Genomic DNA, 13,528 nt, shown 5'->3' with positions numbered 1-13,528 from the left:
GTTCATCATATTATTTATCCACTTGATTTTTAGATTCACTTGTTGATAGATGTGTATTTGTTGTTCATAATTTGTATCTTTACATTTTTCTTCTTCTTCCTCTTCTTAAAGGATACCTTTCAGCATTTCCTCAAGATCTTTATTTTTTACAAATAGCTTACTAATGTTGAATTGCTTGGTTATACCATAGTTCATTCTAATAGTTACTGGTTGCTAGTTTTGAGTTTTTTTGACAAGTTTTTTTTTTCTTATTAGAATTAACACAGCAGTAAATAACCTTGTATATGTGTTCTTTCATATGGGTACAGGTGTGATAGCAGAATAGAGTAAATAAAAATGGATTTTCTGAATTGAAGGGTAAATGAACCCCTAGATATTATTATATTCCTCCCAATTTGCACCATTTTACACTCCCAGCAGCAATGTATGAGTATTCTTGTTTTCCCACAGCCTTGATAAGTATGTTGACAAACTCTTGGATTTTTTCCAACCTGATGGAATAAGTAGGTATCTCAGTATAGTCTTGTAAACATTGTATTGAGAAAATTTCAAACAGAAAAAAATTAATTGTACAATGAAAACCTATATGTCCACCACCTAGATTCTACAACTAACATTTATCTCTTCGACATTTTATTTTTTAAATTTCTATATATAATGTAGAAAGTATTTTACAGTGACTACTGTATAACCATCATTGATATTATATTGTCAACATTTTACTATACATGACTTATCACATATCTATCCATTGCTTTCTCCATTCATTGACTTATTTTTTTTGATGCATTTCTTTTGGGGGGGGGGCTTTCTTTTTTTCCCCTTTATTGATTAAGGTATTACATATATGTCCTTATCCCTCCATTGCCCCCCACTCATGCCCTCACCCCCCTGGTGTCTGTGTCCTTTGGTTAGGCTTATATGCATGCATACAAGTCCTTTGGTTGATCTCTCCCCTTTACCCCCACCCTCCCCTTCCTTCCCTCTGAGGTTTGACGGTCTGATCGATGCTTCTCTGTCTCTGGATCTGTTTTTGTTCATCAGTTTATGTTGTTCATTATATTCCACAAATGAGTGAGATCATGTGATATTTATCTGTCACTGACTGGTTTATTTCGCTTAGCATAATGATCTCCAGTTCTATCCATGCTGTTGCAAGTGGTTAGAATTCCTTCTTTTTTACAGCAGTGTAGTATTCCATTGTGTAGATGTACCACAGTTTTCTAATCCACTCATCTGCTGATGGGCACTTAGGCTGTTTCCAAATCTTAGCTATGGTAAATTGTGCTGCTATGAACATAGTGGTGCATGTATCCTTTCGGATTGGTGTTTCTAGTTTCTTGGGATAGGTGCAGCCACTATGGAGAACAGTATGGAGTTTCCTCAAAAAACTAAAAATGGAATTTCCATTTGATGCATTTCAACATAAATTGAAACAGCCATATACTTCTTCCTAATTACTTTAGCATGCATATCATAACTACAATTGTATGGTTGTTCTTTCTTTTTTAATATAAATTTCATATTAAATGAGATGCACAAATCCTAAGGGTACATTTGCTTGATTTTGACAAACACTTGTGTAACCAAATTTTTACCAAGTTATAATCCCATAAATTTCCCTTATATCCTTTTCTAGGTCCCCACCCCAACATTGACACTGACAACTATATTATAATGACTTTTATCATATAAATTAATTCTACCTCTTCTAGAACTCCATATGGAGTCATACAGTATGTATTTTCTTTGCAAGGTTTTTTTTCACACGGAATATTGTTTTTGAGATCCATTCATGTTATTGTGTTTATCAGTAGTTCTTTATTTTTATTATTATGTCTTTTATTTATAAATATACTGAAGTTTCTTTATTCATTCTATGTTGATGGCCACAGGACTGTGTTGTTTTTTAGTATTATGAGTAAAGCTGTTAAGACTAATCTTTTAAAAGTCTTTTTATGGATATGTGCTTTCATTTTGCTTGGGCAAATTTCTGAGAGTAGAATTATTGAATCATAAGATAGGTGTATGTTAGTTGTATAAGAAACTACTGGAGTTTTTTTAAAAATGGTTGTACCATTTTAAACTCACACCAATATTGTATGCAAGTTTCAATTGTCCCACATTCTCTCCAAGATTTGGTGTTATAATTCTTTTCATTTTTGAATTTTGGTAGGTGTGTTGGTAATATATTTTGGTTTAGCATGCTTTTCCCTAATGGCTAAAGATGTTGAGCTCTTTTAAATATACTGATTGATAATATGCAGATTCAAATATATTTCCCTTTTTAAAATATGAGTTGTTTCTCTTTGTATTAAGCTGTAAGTTATCTTTATATATCTTGCATACTGGTCTTTTGTCATACTGGTTTATGAGTATTTTATCCCTATCTGGCTTGCCTATTCATTTTCTTTTTTGGAAAAATTTTAAAAGAGTTTATCGAGCCAATCTGATGATATATGCCAGAGAATAAGCTCTCAAATGTTCCTGCCTATTCATTTTCCTACTAGTATACTAGAAGCCCATTGCATGAAGATTCGCACAATAGGCCTTCCTTCCCCTGGCTGCTGCCACTGGTTTTCCTCCAGCACCCAGGACCCAGGCCTTTGGTCTGGCTTGGCTTCTCCCCTCCAGCCGCAGCGAGGCTTGGCTTCTCTGCTGTGGCCGCAGCGAGGCTTGCAAGCCTCTTCAGTCTTCAGTCTTCAGTCTTCACTCAGGTCGGAGCCTTCAGTCTTCGCTCAGCACCTGCGTATGCAAATTAACAGCCATCTTTGTTGGGTTAATTTGCATAGTCACTCTGATTGGCTGGTGAGCATAGTGGAATGACACCAATTTGCATGTTTCTCTTTTATTAGTGTAGATTTTGATAATCAAAATAATTATTTTACTGATGTTTCATTTATCAGTTTTTTCTTCTATGATAATTATTTACTATGTATCATCTAAGAAAACTTTCCCTGTCTCAAAGTTGCAAGGATATTCTATATTTTATTTTGTAAGTTTTATAGTTTTAACTTTTATGTTTTGATTATCAACCATCTCAAATAATTTTTATTCAGTATTACTTGCTTAAAAGAACTCCCTCCCAATTAGAGTACTTTTGTATCAATGTCAAAGATCAAATGACTATATATGAGTTAGGTCTATTTCTGTGCTGTCAATTCTACTTAACTATTTTATTTTCCTTAAGTCAATATGAACATTTATATTACAATGGCTTTACAGTAAGACTGAATGCCAGGTAATGTAAGTCCTCCATTTGGTTCTTCTTTTTTTTTTAAATTTCTTTGGATATACTAGGTCCTTTGCTTTTAAGCTTAGGGTAGTTTAATTTTTTATTTCCATTTTATGAGTAAAATTGACCATATTTTCATGTGTTTAAAGGACATATTTTTTTCTGATAAGCTGCTCATTTCCTTTGCTCATTTCTCTATTGGTTTCTTATACCCTCTTGATTTTGATCCACCTAATTATGTATAGGAATAGAATTGGCCTAGCTGTTGTGGCAATTGTTTGTTCCTTTCTGGTTTACAAGGAATTGGACTTTACTGACTAATATTTTGGCTCCCAGAGAATAATCTGTACAGCTTAATGCTTCTGAAACATTTTGAATTGATTCCCATTAAAACAATAAGACAACATCACCCAACTTAACCATGGTAGATTCTGCCCCCCAAAGCCTCAAACTACCTCAGTACAAATTATCCTTAGATAAGAGCTCTGTCTGCTAGCAAACAATTCAGGTTAGCTATAAATGATAAGATTCAAAGTTATAGGTAATGTTTCCAACCAATTACTTCCCCCCAGCTTAGACCTGTGACAATAAAAATTATAAATTGAGACATTCCAATCAATAAGCTATGTAACAGGCAGTCTCTATGACAATTACTCATCCACTGTATTTTGTTTATAAAAATGTCCTTGAGACAGGGATTGGGAAGAAATGGGTTGAGGCCTATTTTAAACAACTTCTTAACAGCATTTGACTGATCTTGGAAAAGAAGTATAGGACCCTCATATCCTAATAGGAACCATTCTCAAATATTAAACCCCAGTATAATTCCTAAGGTTCTAGAAGAAAAAAGAATTTGGCATTTTCTGCCATGTATTGCCTTCATCCTCAAACATTTATTATATTCCTATTCTGTGCCAGGTACTACTTGAATCACTAGAAACACAAAGGCATAGACTCTGCTCTCAAATCTCAGAGACTGCTTTCTATTGTAATAAAATTGAAGTGGCATTACTATGAGAGTGGTTATTTCAATAATAACTTTTATGAATATGTATCACTAATGTTTTAGATCAATATACAACAGCCAAACCTCATCAAGCAGATAATAATAAAAGTTCACCTACCAGGCACACATTATACCAGTGGCTGGCTATTAGAACTTAGTAATTAAACTATAGGAGAGATTTAGGCACGACTTTTAAAGTGACATAGTGATCAATAATTAATTAATTAGACTAATCCCCATAAGAAAGAACTATATGAGAAAGACAATGTGCTTAAGATGAAACATTAGAATCAGATTAAACAAAAAAGAGCAAATATTACTTTGGAAGTATTCCATTTGTTTTATTTTTAAATTAAATTTATTGGGGTGACCTTGGTTGACATGATCATATATGTTTCAGGTGTGGATTTCTATATCACACCGTGTGCCCACAACCCAAATTCAAATATTCTCCTATCACCATATATTAGGACTCTCTTCTCTCCCCACCTCCTTCCCTCTAGAAACCACCACACTGCTGTTTGTGTTCACAAGTTTCAGTTTTATATCCCACATGTGAGTGAAATCACATGGTTCTTAGCTTTTTCAGATGGACTTATTTCACTTAGCATAATATTCTCAAGGTCCATCCATGTTGTTGAAAATTGCAGTATTTCATTCTTTTTATGGCTGAGTAGTATTCCATTGTGTACATGTACCACATCTTCTTTATCCAGTCCTCTATCACAGGACACTGGTTGTTTCCATGTGTTGGCCTCCATGATTAATGCTGCAATGAACATATGGGGTGCATATATCTTTGCAAATACATAATGTTGAGGGTTTTTATTTGTATACTAGAGGCCTGGTGCACGAAATTTGTGCAGGGGAGGGTGTCCCTCAGCCCAGCCTGAACCCTCTCCAATCTGGGGTCCCACAAGGGATGTCCAGTGGGATCGGGCCTAAATGGGCAGTTGGACATCCCTCTCACAATCCAGGACTGCTGACTCCCAACCACTCGCCTGCCTGCCTGCCTGATCACCCCCTAACCACTCCCCTGCCAGCCTGATCAATGCCTAACTGCTCCCCTGCTGGCCCGATTACCCCTAACTGCCCTCCTCTGCCAGCCTGATCACTCCTAACAACACTCCCCTGCTGGCCTGGTCGCCCACAACTTCCCTCCCCTGCTGGCCATCTGTCCATATGGATGGGGGTGGCCTTCTTTGACCACATGGGGGCAGCCATCTTGTGTGTTGGAGTGATGGTCAATTTGCATATTACCTCTTTATTATATAGGCTACCCAGGAGAGAGATTGCAGGGTCATAAGGTAGCTCTAGTCTTAATTTTTTGAGGATTCACCAGACTGCTTTCCATAGTGGTTTTACCAGTCTACAGTTTGGTTTATAAATTACTTTTGTTCAGATCCTCATCTAAGGTGCCTCAGTAGGCTTCATTAAGGAAGTGAAATTTGAACTGAATCTTTAATGAAGGATGTTCCAGGTAGCCGGAATAATGTACAAAAGTATCATTGTGAAAAATAGAATGATGTGTTTGGAAATATTGAAAGAAATAAAATATACCTTGAAAAATCTATAACATATCTAGAAATCAATAAAAATGTGCCTAATGTATTTGAGGGGAAAAATTAAACTCTATAAGAAACATGAAAAAGGGTAAAATTAATTCAATGATAAATTATATGTATGGATAAAAAGACTCAATGATGTCAACTCTGCCCAAGTTTGCCCATAAATATAATGTATTTTCAATGAAAATTAAAGTAGGAATATTTTGGAAGCACTTGGCATATCAGATTCTAAAACTTAATGCTTATCAAACATATAATAAAACATATTACAAAATCATTGTAATCATAACATTGTGAACCAGTGCTGGAACAGACAAGTAGTAAATCAGTATATAATAGAGTTCAGAAACATACTCATGTATACACGGAAACTTGGTCTTTAACAGAAATTGCATTATTATTCAATGGGGAAAGAGTAGATTTTTTAAAAGTTGGTAATTGAGTAAGTGGTCTCTACTAAATAAATCTCCAATGCACAATATATAAATAGAAATTAAAGTAGTAAATATTAAAAGCATTTTTTAAATTATGAGAAACTGGAAGATCAAGAGAGATTTTTGTGGCACCTTAAGATTATACAATTCTGGCAGCTCTCTTTTTAGAAATACGTTTTTATTGACTTTATTTTTTTTAAATATATTTTATTTATTTTTTACAGAGAGGAAGGGAGGATAGAAAGGATAGAAAGTTAGAAACATCGATGAGAGAGAAACATCGATCAGCTGCCTCCTGCATACTCCCTACTGGGGATGTGCCCCACAACCAAGGTACATGCCCTTGACCGGAATCGAACCTGGGACCCTTGAGTCTGCAGGCTTACGCTCTATCCACTGAGCAAAACCCGTCAGGGCTTTATTGACTTTAGAAAGAGATGAAGGGATAGAGAGAGAAACATCAATGTGAGAGAGAAAAGTTAATCAGTTGCCTCCAGTACACATCCTGAGTGGGGACTGAACCTGCAACTTGGGCATGTGCCCTGACCAGGAATCGAACCTGCGACTTTTTGGTGCATAGGGCGATGCTCAACCAACCCAACCGAGACACGCCAGCCATGGCTGGCATCTCTCTTTAGTAAAGGGGATATAAAATTGCAGATAGAAAATTGAGATACTGTAATGCCCAATATCAGGTGGCCTTCAATCCAAATAGACTTTTCGTGCTCATTCAACTACCATGAGCCATACTTGGCATTGCCTTCATGTAGAAGGATACAAGGATAGGATCTACAGTGTTGTAGCAGGGCAATGGAAGGAGTTTCTCTTCAGCATAACTCCTCAACATTAACATTTATAGAACATTCCATCCAACAAGAGCAGAAAACACATTCTTTTTTAGTGCACACAGAAAATTCACCATGATAGACCATAATCTGGGCCATTAAACAAACTTTGACAAATTAAAAGTATTGAAATCATAGAGTAGATCATCTTACCATTAACAGATTTAGCAAGAAGTCAGTAATAGAAAGCTATCTGTAAAAATCTTGACATATTTAGAAAATAACAAAAATAATTTTAATCCATTGATCAGAAGGAAAGTATTTTGAATTGAATTAAAATAAAAAAAAACATATCAAAATTTGTAGAATGCAGATCAAGAAGTGATTAAAAGAAAATTCATATGTGAAAAAATTATTAGAGAAAAGAATAATCTCAAAAAAAGTATCTAACTTTTTTCCTTAAGAAATTAGAAAAGAAAAACAAAATAAAGAAGACAAGCAGAAGATAGAGCAAAATAACTATAAGTACAGATATCAGTGGAATTAAAAACTGAAAAAAAATAGAAAAATTATATGAGACCAAATGAAGTTCTTTGAAAAGATCAATAAGATGGATACACCTCTATCCAGGCCAATCAAGAAAAAAGAGAAGAGACATATTACCGATATTAGGAATGAAAGACAGAACATTATTACAGACCTTACAGAAATTAAAGGAGTAACAAGGGAGTATGACAAACAACTGCACACCCATAACTTTGACAACTTAGATGAAGTGGATGAATTTCTTGAAAAGTACAAACTACTGAAGCTCACTGAAGAATAAATAAGATAATTCAGATATTTATTAAAGAAATTGAATTTGTAGTTAAAATTATCCCAACAAAGAAAACTGCAGGTTCACTTGGCATCACTGATAATATTCTAGCAAACATTTAAAGAAGCAATAACACCAGTTACACACTATTTCTTTCCCAAAATAGAAGTGAATGGGTTGCTTCCCAATCATTGTATGAGGCCAACATTACCCTAATATCAAAACCAGGCAAAGGAAAAAACACTATAGGCCAATGTCCCTCATGAACATAGATGTAAAAATCCTCAAGAAAATATTAGCAAAGAAAATCCAACAATATACTTTCACAATTTTATTTTTTACAAAGTTGCAAAGTCAAATTAATAGAAAAATAAGTATTTTCAATAAAGGGCGCTAAATCAGTTGGGCAACTAATGCAAAATAAAATTATATTTATTTCTTAAAGGTGACGTTGGACCAAATGGACAACCTGGGCCAATGGGACCTCCTGGGCTACCAGGAATAGGTGTTCAGGGACCACCAGGGCCACCAGGGATTCCTGGACCAATAGGCCAACCTGGTAAGATTGAAGTAAATGTATATTTTGTAGTAGCACTGATTGTATAGATGTTTAGCTCTTCAAAATGTGTAACCTATGTAACAGTCTTTCTGAAAGAGATTTGAGAGGTAAAATGTCTACTTGTATAATTAATTAATCCATGATATTTTCCTCCCTGTTTATTTAAATTTGATCTATTAACTATAATGCTATTTTATAATTGCATATATTGTCACAGCATATATAATTGTTGGGCTAGTTGGAGTCTTGGAATCACAGACCTAAGGATGTCTAGTGCTGATTTTTCAGACCCGAGTAGCTAGATGTACAGTATTAATAGACCTTGTTCTGTGGAACCTCTTTAACATTTCTTAACACATGACTAGAGTTAACACTCTGCTAAAATATTTTTTTGGCATTCTCATTCTTTTTTAATAAAATGAGTTGAATTGTCTTGTCTTGTGCCCATAAATGAGCAATCATTTTACAAGTGATAAGCACTCTAAACTCTTTTTTAGAAATCCTCACCTGAGGATATGTTTTTATTGATTTTTAGAGAGTGAAGAAGAGAGAGAGATAAACACCAATGTGAGAGAAAAACATCAATAGGCTGCCTCCCATATACGTCCTGAAGGGGTATTGAACCCGCAACCTAGGTATGTGCCCTGACTGAGAATCAAACCCACACACTTTTTGGTGTATGGACGATGCTCCAACCAACTGAGCCACCCAGCCAGGGCTAAACTCTTTTTATATAGATATGCAAAAAAGCTTTTGTCAGCTTGTAACCTACTGGAGAAACATTTGTGTGAGGATTTACAATGCATAAGCACTCTAAACTTACTTGAATTTGTGGATTCTGAGCTATCTGGTGATGTGAATTCTTATCTTAATCTAGGTAGGCACAGTCTTGGTTACTCTTGAGCCAACATTATGTTATTGTAAAACGCTGTAATAATTCATAAAATTAAAACAAATATGGAACATTTAATCATTACTTAATTCGTTTCAACACTTCAGATGACAAACACACAGTTCAGATGTACAGATATTGACTTTGAACAAAGGAAATATATTTTCTTACCTTAAATGGCAGTAGTTATTTTGTTAGCTATCATGCTAAAAATCTAGAAATACCAATTAACAATATAAAAATCCTGGAAAGTAAAGGTTACTTTCGTTTATGTCCAGTTTAAAAATTTTATTTTATGGAACATTGTACCTTTCATATGGCCCCTAACATGTCACTACTGATTTAAAAATGAAAAAATTTACAGTGTGACTTTGAAGCAGATTTTTTAAAAGTAGCTGTTTCAACACTCATAAAAAAATTCTAACTGTCATAACAGAGAGATCTTAAGAAAAAACAATTTTTAGGATTGTCCATTATAGTCTTGGCCTGCAGTTCCACAAAGATGGCTAAAATAAATTTATCATTTCTTGTATTTTGTAATTTCCTTTTTAAAATTTCTATTACATTTCTTAGGGTAACATTAGTTAATAACATTATATAGATTTCAAGTATATAATTCGATAAGACATCACCTGTATTTTGCATTGTGTATTTACCACCCTAAGTCAAATCTCCTTCTGTTATCATATATTTGATTCTCTTTACCCTTTTCTACCACCCCTACCCCCTTCTCTTGGGTAACTACCATGTCTGTGTCTATGAGTATTTTGTTTGTTTGTCTTGTTTATTTGTTGCTTTCAATTTTATATCCCAAAGATGAGTGAAATCATATGGTTCTTGACATTTATTTTATTTCCCCAAATTCTTGTGGTTTTGAAAGCATTTTGAATTTTTAAATCACAGCTGAGCAAGAATAAAGAAATGACTGTTAACACCATTCTGAACAAAATAAAAATACATTTATACAGTGTTTCATTTGTCTAATTTTCTCTCCCTCTCTTTTTAATTGATGGCTACGTGGGTATATTTATTTATAAAGTATAGATAGGATGGGCAGGGAGAAAAGTAATGGTGCGGAATTTAATCTCTCCTCTTTCTTCTGTAAATACAATGTAGGCAAAAGTAGGTTTACAGTTGTGGGTACACGTAACAGAGCACATACTTGTATTATTATTTATTATTTGTTGTATTATTTATTATTGTTCTTCACATACTTTTGCCCACCCCTCTATGTACTTTGCCATAGAATTCAAGATCTTAATTAATATTGTTCAACAAACAAATGAAGTTAACAACAACTGGCATGAAAATGTATCCAATGCATTCTTGTTAATACAAAAATTTTCTCAAGTCACAATTTTTTGTCACAAAATAGACCACATTTTATATTTGATACTATCCATATACTTGATACTAGCCATATATGCTCAACTTTTAAAGTAAATTTTATTAGATCACCAAAGCAGAATATTATCTTAGCCCATTTCAAAAATATAACCATTTCTGTTCATCTATCTCAATAGCAGGGAGATCAGCAAGGCTATTACTAGTATCTTTATAAACCTGACTTATATTGCATAGTTGAAATTCTAACTACCAATTTTTTAAATAAGAATTTTATTTAATACTAGAGGCCCGGTGCACGAAATTCGTGCACGGGAGCGGGGGTGAGGGGTCCCTCAGCCTGGCCTGCACCCTCTCCAATCCAGGACCCCTCAGGGCTGCTGGCACCTAACCACTTACCTGCCTGCTGGCCTGATCCCCCTAACTGCTCTCCCGTGCTGGCCTGATCCCCCTAACTGCTCTCCCCTGCCGTCCTGATCCTCCTAACTGCTCTCCCCTGCCTGCCTGATCGCCTCTAACCGCCTCTGCCTCAGCCCTGCCACCATGGCTTTGTCCGGAAGGTCTTCTGGAAGATGTTCAGTCTAATTAGCATATTACCTTTTTATTAGTATAGATGCCACCTTGCCTAAAAATGCAGGTTGTTAGCAGGTTTTCCTATCATGGAAGGGGAGCCCGCAGTAGCATCCTGGGTTCTGACCAGGGCTTATGCACTCGTGCTTTATCTCAGCAGATGAGATTCCTAGAAGAAGACTCTTGGATGTACCTTGAACATTTCTATCGATTTTGCCAAATCATCCTCCAAAAATGTTGAACCACTTTAAACTCCCACCAGCAGCCATGCATGTGCCCTCTGTCCTACTTTGATGCCAGTATCATTGATTTCCCCCTAGAAGCTTGTAATGAAAGACAGATTACCAAGAGAAAAACTAAAGCTCATTAACATGTGTACCTCGTGTATATGTGGGAGATCCCAGGGAAAAATGAATAACTCCCCAAGGTGGCTTAGAATCCAGATTTAAATACCTCTTCCTAGGGAAAGGGGGCGGGATATATAGGCCTCTTAGAGGAGAGTACATGATATTTAGGAAAGATGAATGGGGGTGGGGGAGATAGTTTGTAACAAAGTTTGGGTGTGATGTCAACTTCTAGTCTCCTGTCCTGTGACAGGAGTCAGTCTTCACATTCTGACCAGACCTTCCTGGGAGTGGTCATAACATACCCTGTGCTTATAGAAAGGTGTGGGCCATATCACTAAATAAATCAGGGTCAGTTTTCTCATCTTGTGGAAAAGGAGATAAAGTTATGATAGTTTATCTCCCTTTCCACAGGTTTCCTGCCGGTTTGTGTCTCTGCTGCAGCCCCAGTGGCCCCAGCACCTCTGCAGCCTTGGGGCTAGGGGTTGCTGGGGGCCGGGCACCCCTCCGGGCTGTGTCTCTGCTCTTCCAGCCCCAGCGCCACTGTGGGGCTTGGGGCTGCTGGGTGCCGGGCCCTGCTGCAGGCTTGTGTCTCTGTTCCTCTGGCCCCAGCGACCCCAGCAGCCCCAGTGGCCCCAGCGGCCCCAGAGCCTCTTTGGCCACAGGGCTTGGGGCTGCTGGGTGCCTGCCCCCCTGCAGGCTCTGTCTCTGCTCCTCTGACCCCAGCAGTTCCAGCCCCGCCCCAGCTGTGAGACTTGGGGCCGCTGGGTTCTGGGCCCCCCTGCGGGCTGTGTCTCTGCTCATCCAACCCCAGCGCCGAGGCGGGGTTTGGGGCAGCTGGGTGCTGGCCCCCCTGTGGGCTATGTCTCTGCTACTCTGGGGCCATGGGGCTAGGGGTTGCTGGTGCCAGCCCCGCTGCAGGCTGTGTCTCTGCACCTCCGGCCCCAGCAGCCCCAGCACCGCCACAGCTGCGGGGCTTGGAGCTGCTGGGTACCGGGCCTCCTTGAAGGCTTGTGTCTCTGCTCCTCCAACCCGGGCGCTGAGGCGGGGCTTGGGGCTGCTGGGTGCCGGCCGCCCTGTGGGCTGTGTCTCTGCTCCTCCATCCCAGCGGCAGTGCTGACCAAGCAGGCCCAGAGGCCCTCCACCAGCAGGTTGGGGCAGAACACTTGCGTGGTCACCAGGCCCAGGGCCATCAGGCTTTGCTCCGCCACTTGGAGCCTACGTATGCAAATTAACCGCCATCTTTGTTGGGTTAATTTGCATACTCTCCTGATTGGCTGGTTAGCGTAGTGAAGGTAGGGCCAATTTACATGTTTGTCGTGCACAAAATTCGTGCACTGGGGGTGGGAGGAATCTCTCAGCCCAGCCTGTGCCCTCTCACAGTCTGGGACCCCCCCGTTCCTTACCGCCCGCCTGCTTGCTGCTCCCTACCACTCAGCTCACTGCTCCTCAGTGCTGCCGCGTTCCTGCCACCTCCGCTGCACTCACCAGCCATGAGCCCGGCTTCTGGATGAGCAGCACTCCCCCTGAGGGAACTCATTTTACCTCTAGGCCCTGGTTGATGTGGATCAGTAGTTAGAGTGTCCTCCCACGCACCAAAGGGTCATGAGTTCGATTCCAGGTGAGGGCACATACACAGGTTGTGGGTTGCTTGGGCAACTGATCGATGTTTCTCTTTCTCTTTCCCTCTCCCTTCCTCTCTCTCTAGAATCAATGAAAAGAACATATCCTTAGAGGAGGACTTAAAAAGAAAAAAAAATGCTGGTTTCGTTCAGTGGATAGTGCTTCTGCAGGTGGACTGAAGGGTACCGGGTTGGATTCCAATCAAGGACACATACTGGGTTGCAGGCTTAATCCCGGGCCCTGGTCAGGGATTCAGCAAGAGGCAACCAATTGATGTCTCACATTAGTTTCTGTCTTTCTCCCTTTCTTCCACACTCTGTAAAAAAAAAAAAAAAATAAATGAAAAAATGT

At 38.2% G+C, this 13,528-nt stretch overlaps 1 protein-coding gene across 2 annotated transcripts in view; it reads left to right on the top strand.

Moving 5' to 3' along the window:
* Positions 1–13,528, top strand: part of COL4A5 (collagen, type IV, alpha 5) — a 329,573-nt gene that overhangs the window by 240,495 nt on the left and 75,550 nt on the right. For both annotated transcript variants that reach the window (XM_005865212.2, XM_005865213.2), the window contains exon 30: positions 8,291–8,404. In XM_005865212.2, coding sequence (XP_005865274.1) covers positions 8,291–8,404 — 114 coding nt within the window. The remainder of the gene's footprint in view (positions 1–8,290; positions 8,405–13,528) is intronic.

The sequence above is a fragment of the Myotis brandtii genome, unplaced genomic scaffold (assembly GCF_000412655.1).
Source record: "Myotis brandtii unplaced genomic scaffold, ASM41265v1 scaffold199, whole genome shotgun sequence".
NCBI lineage: Eukaryota > Metazoa > Chordata > Mammalia > Chiroptera > Vespertilionidae > Myotis > Myotis brandtii.
This window is presented reverse-complemented; position numbering and strand designations above follow the sequence as displayed.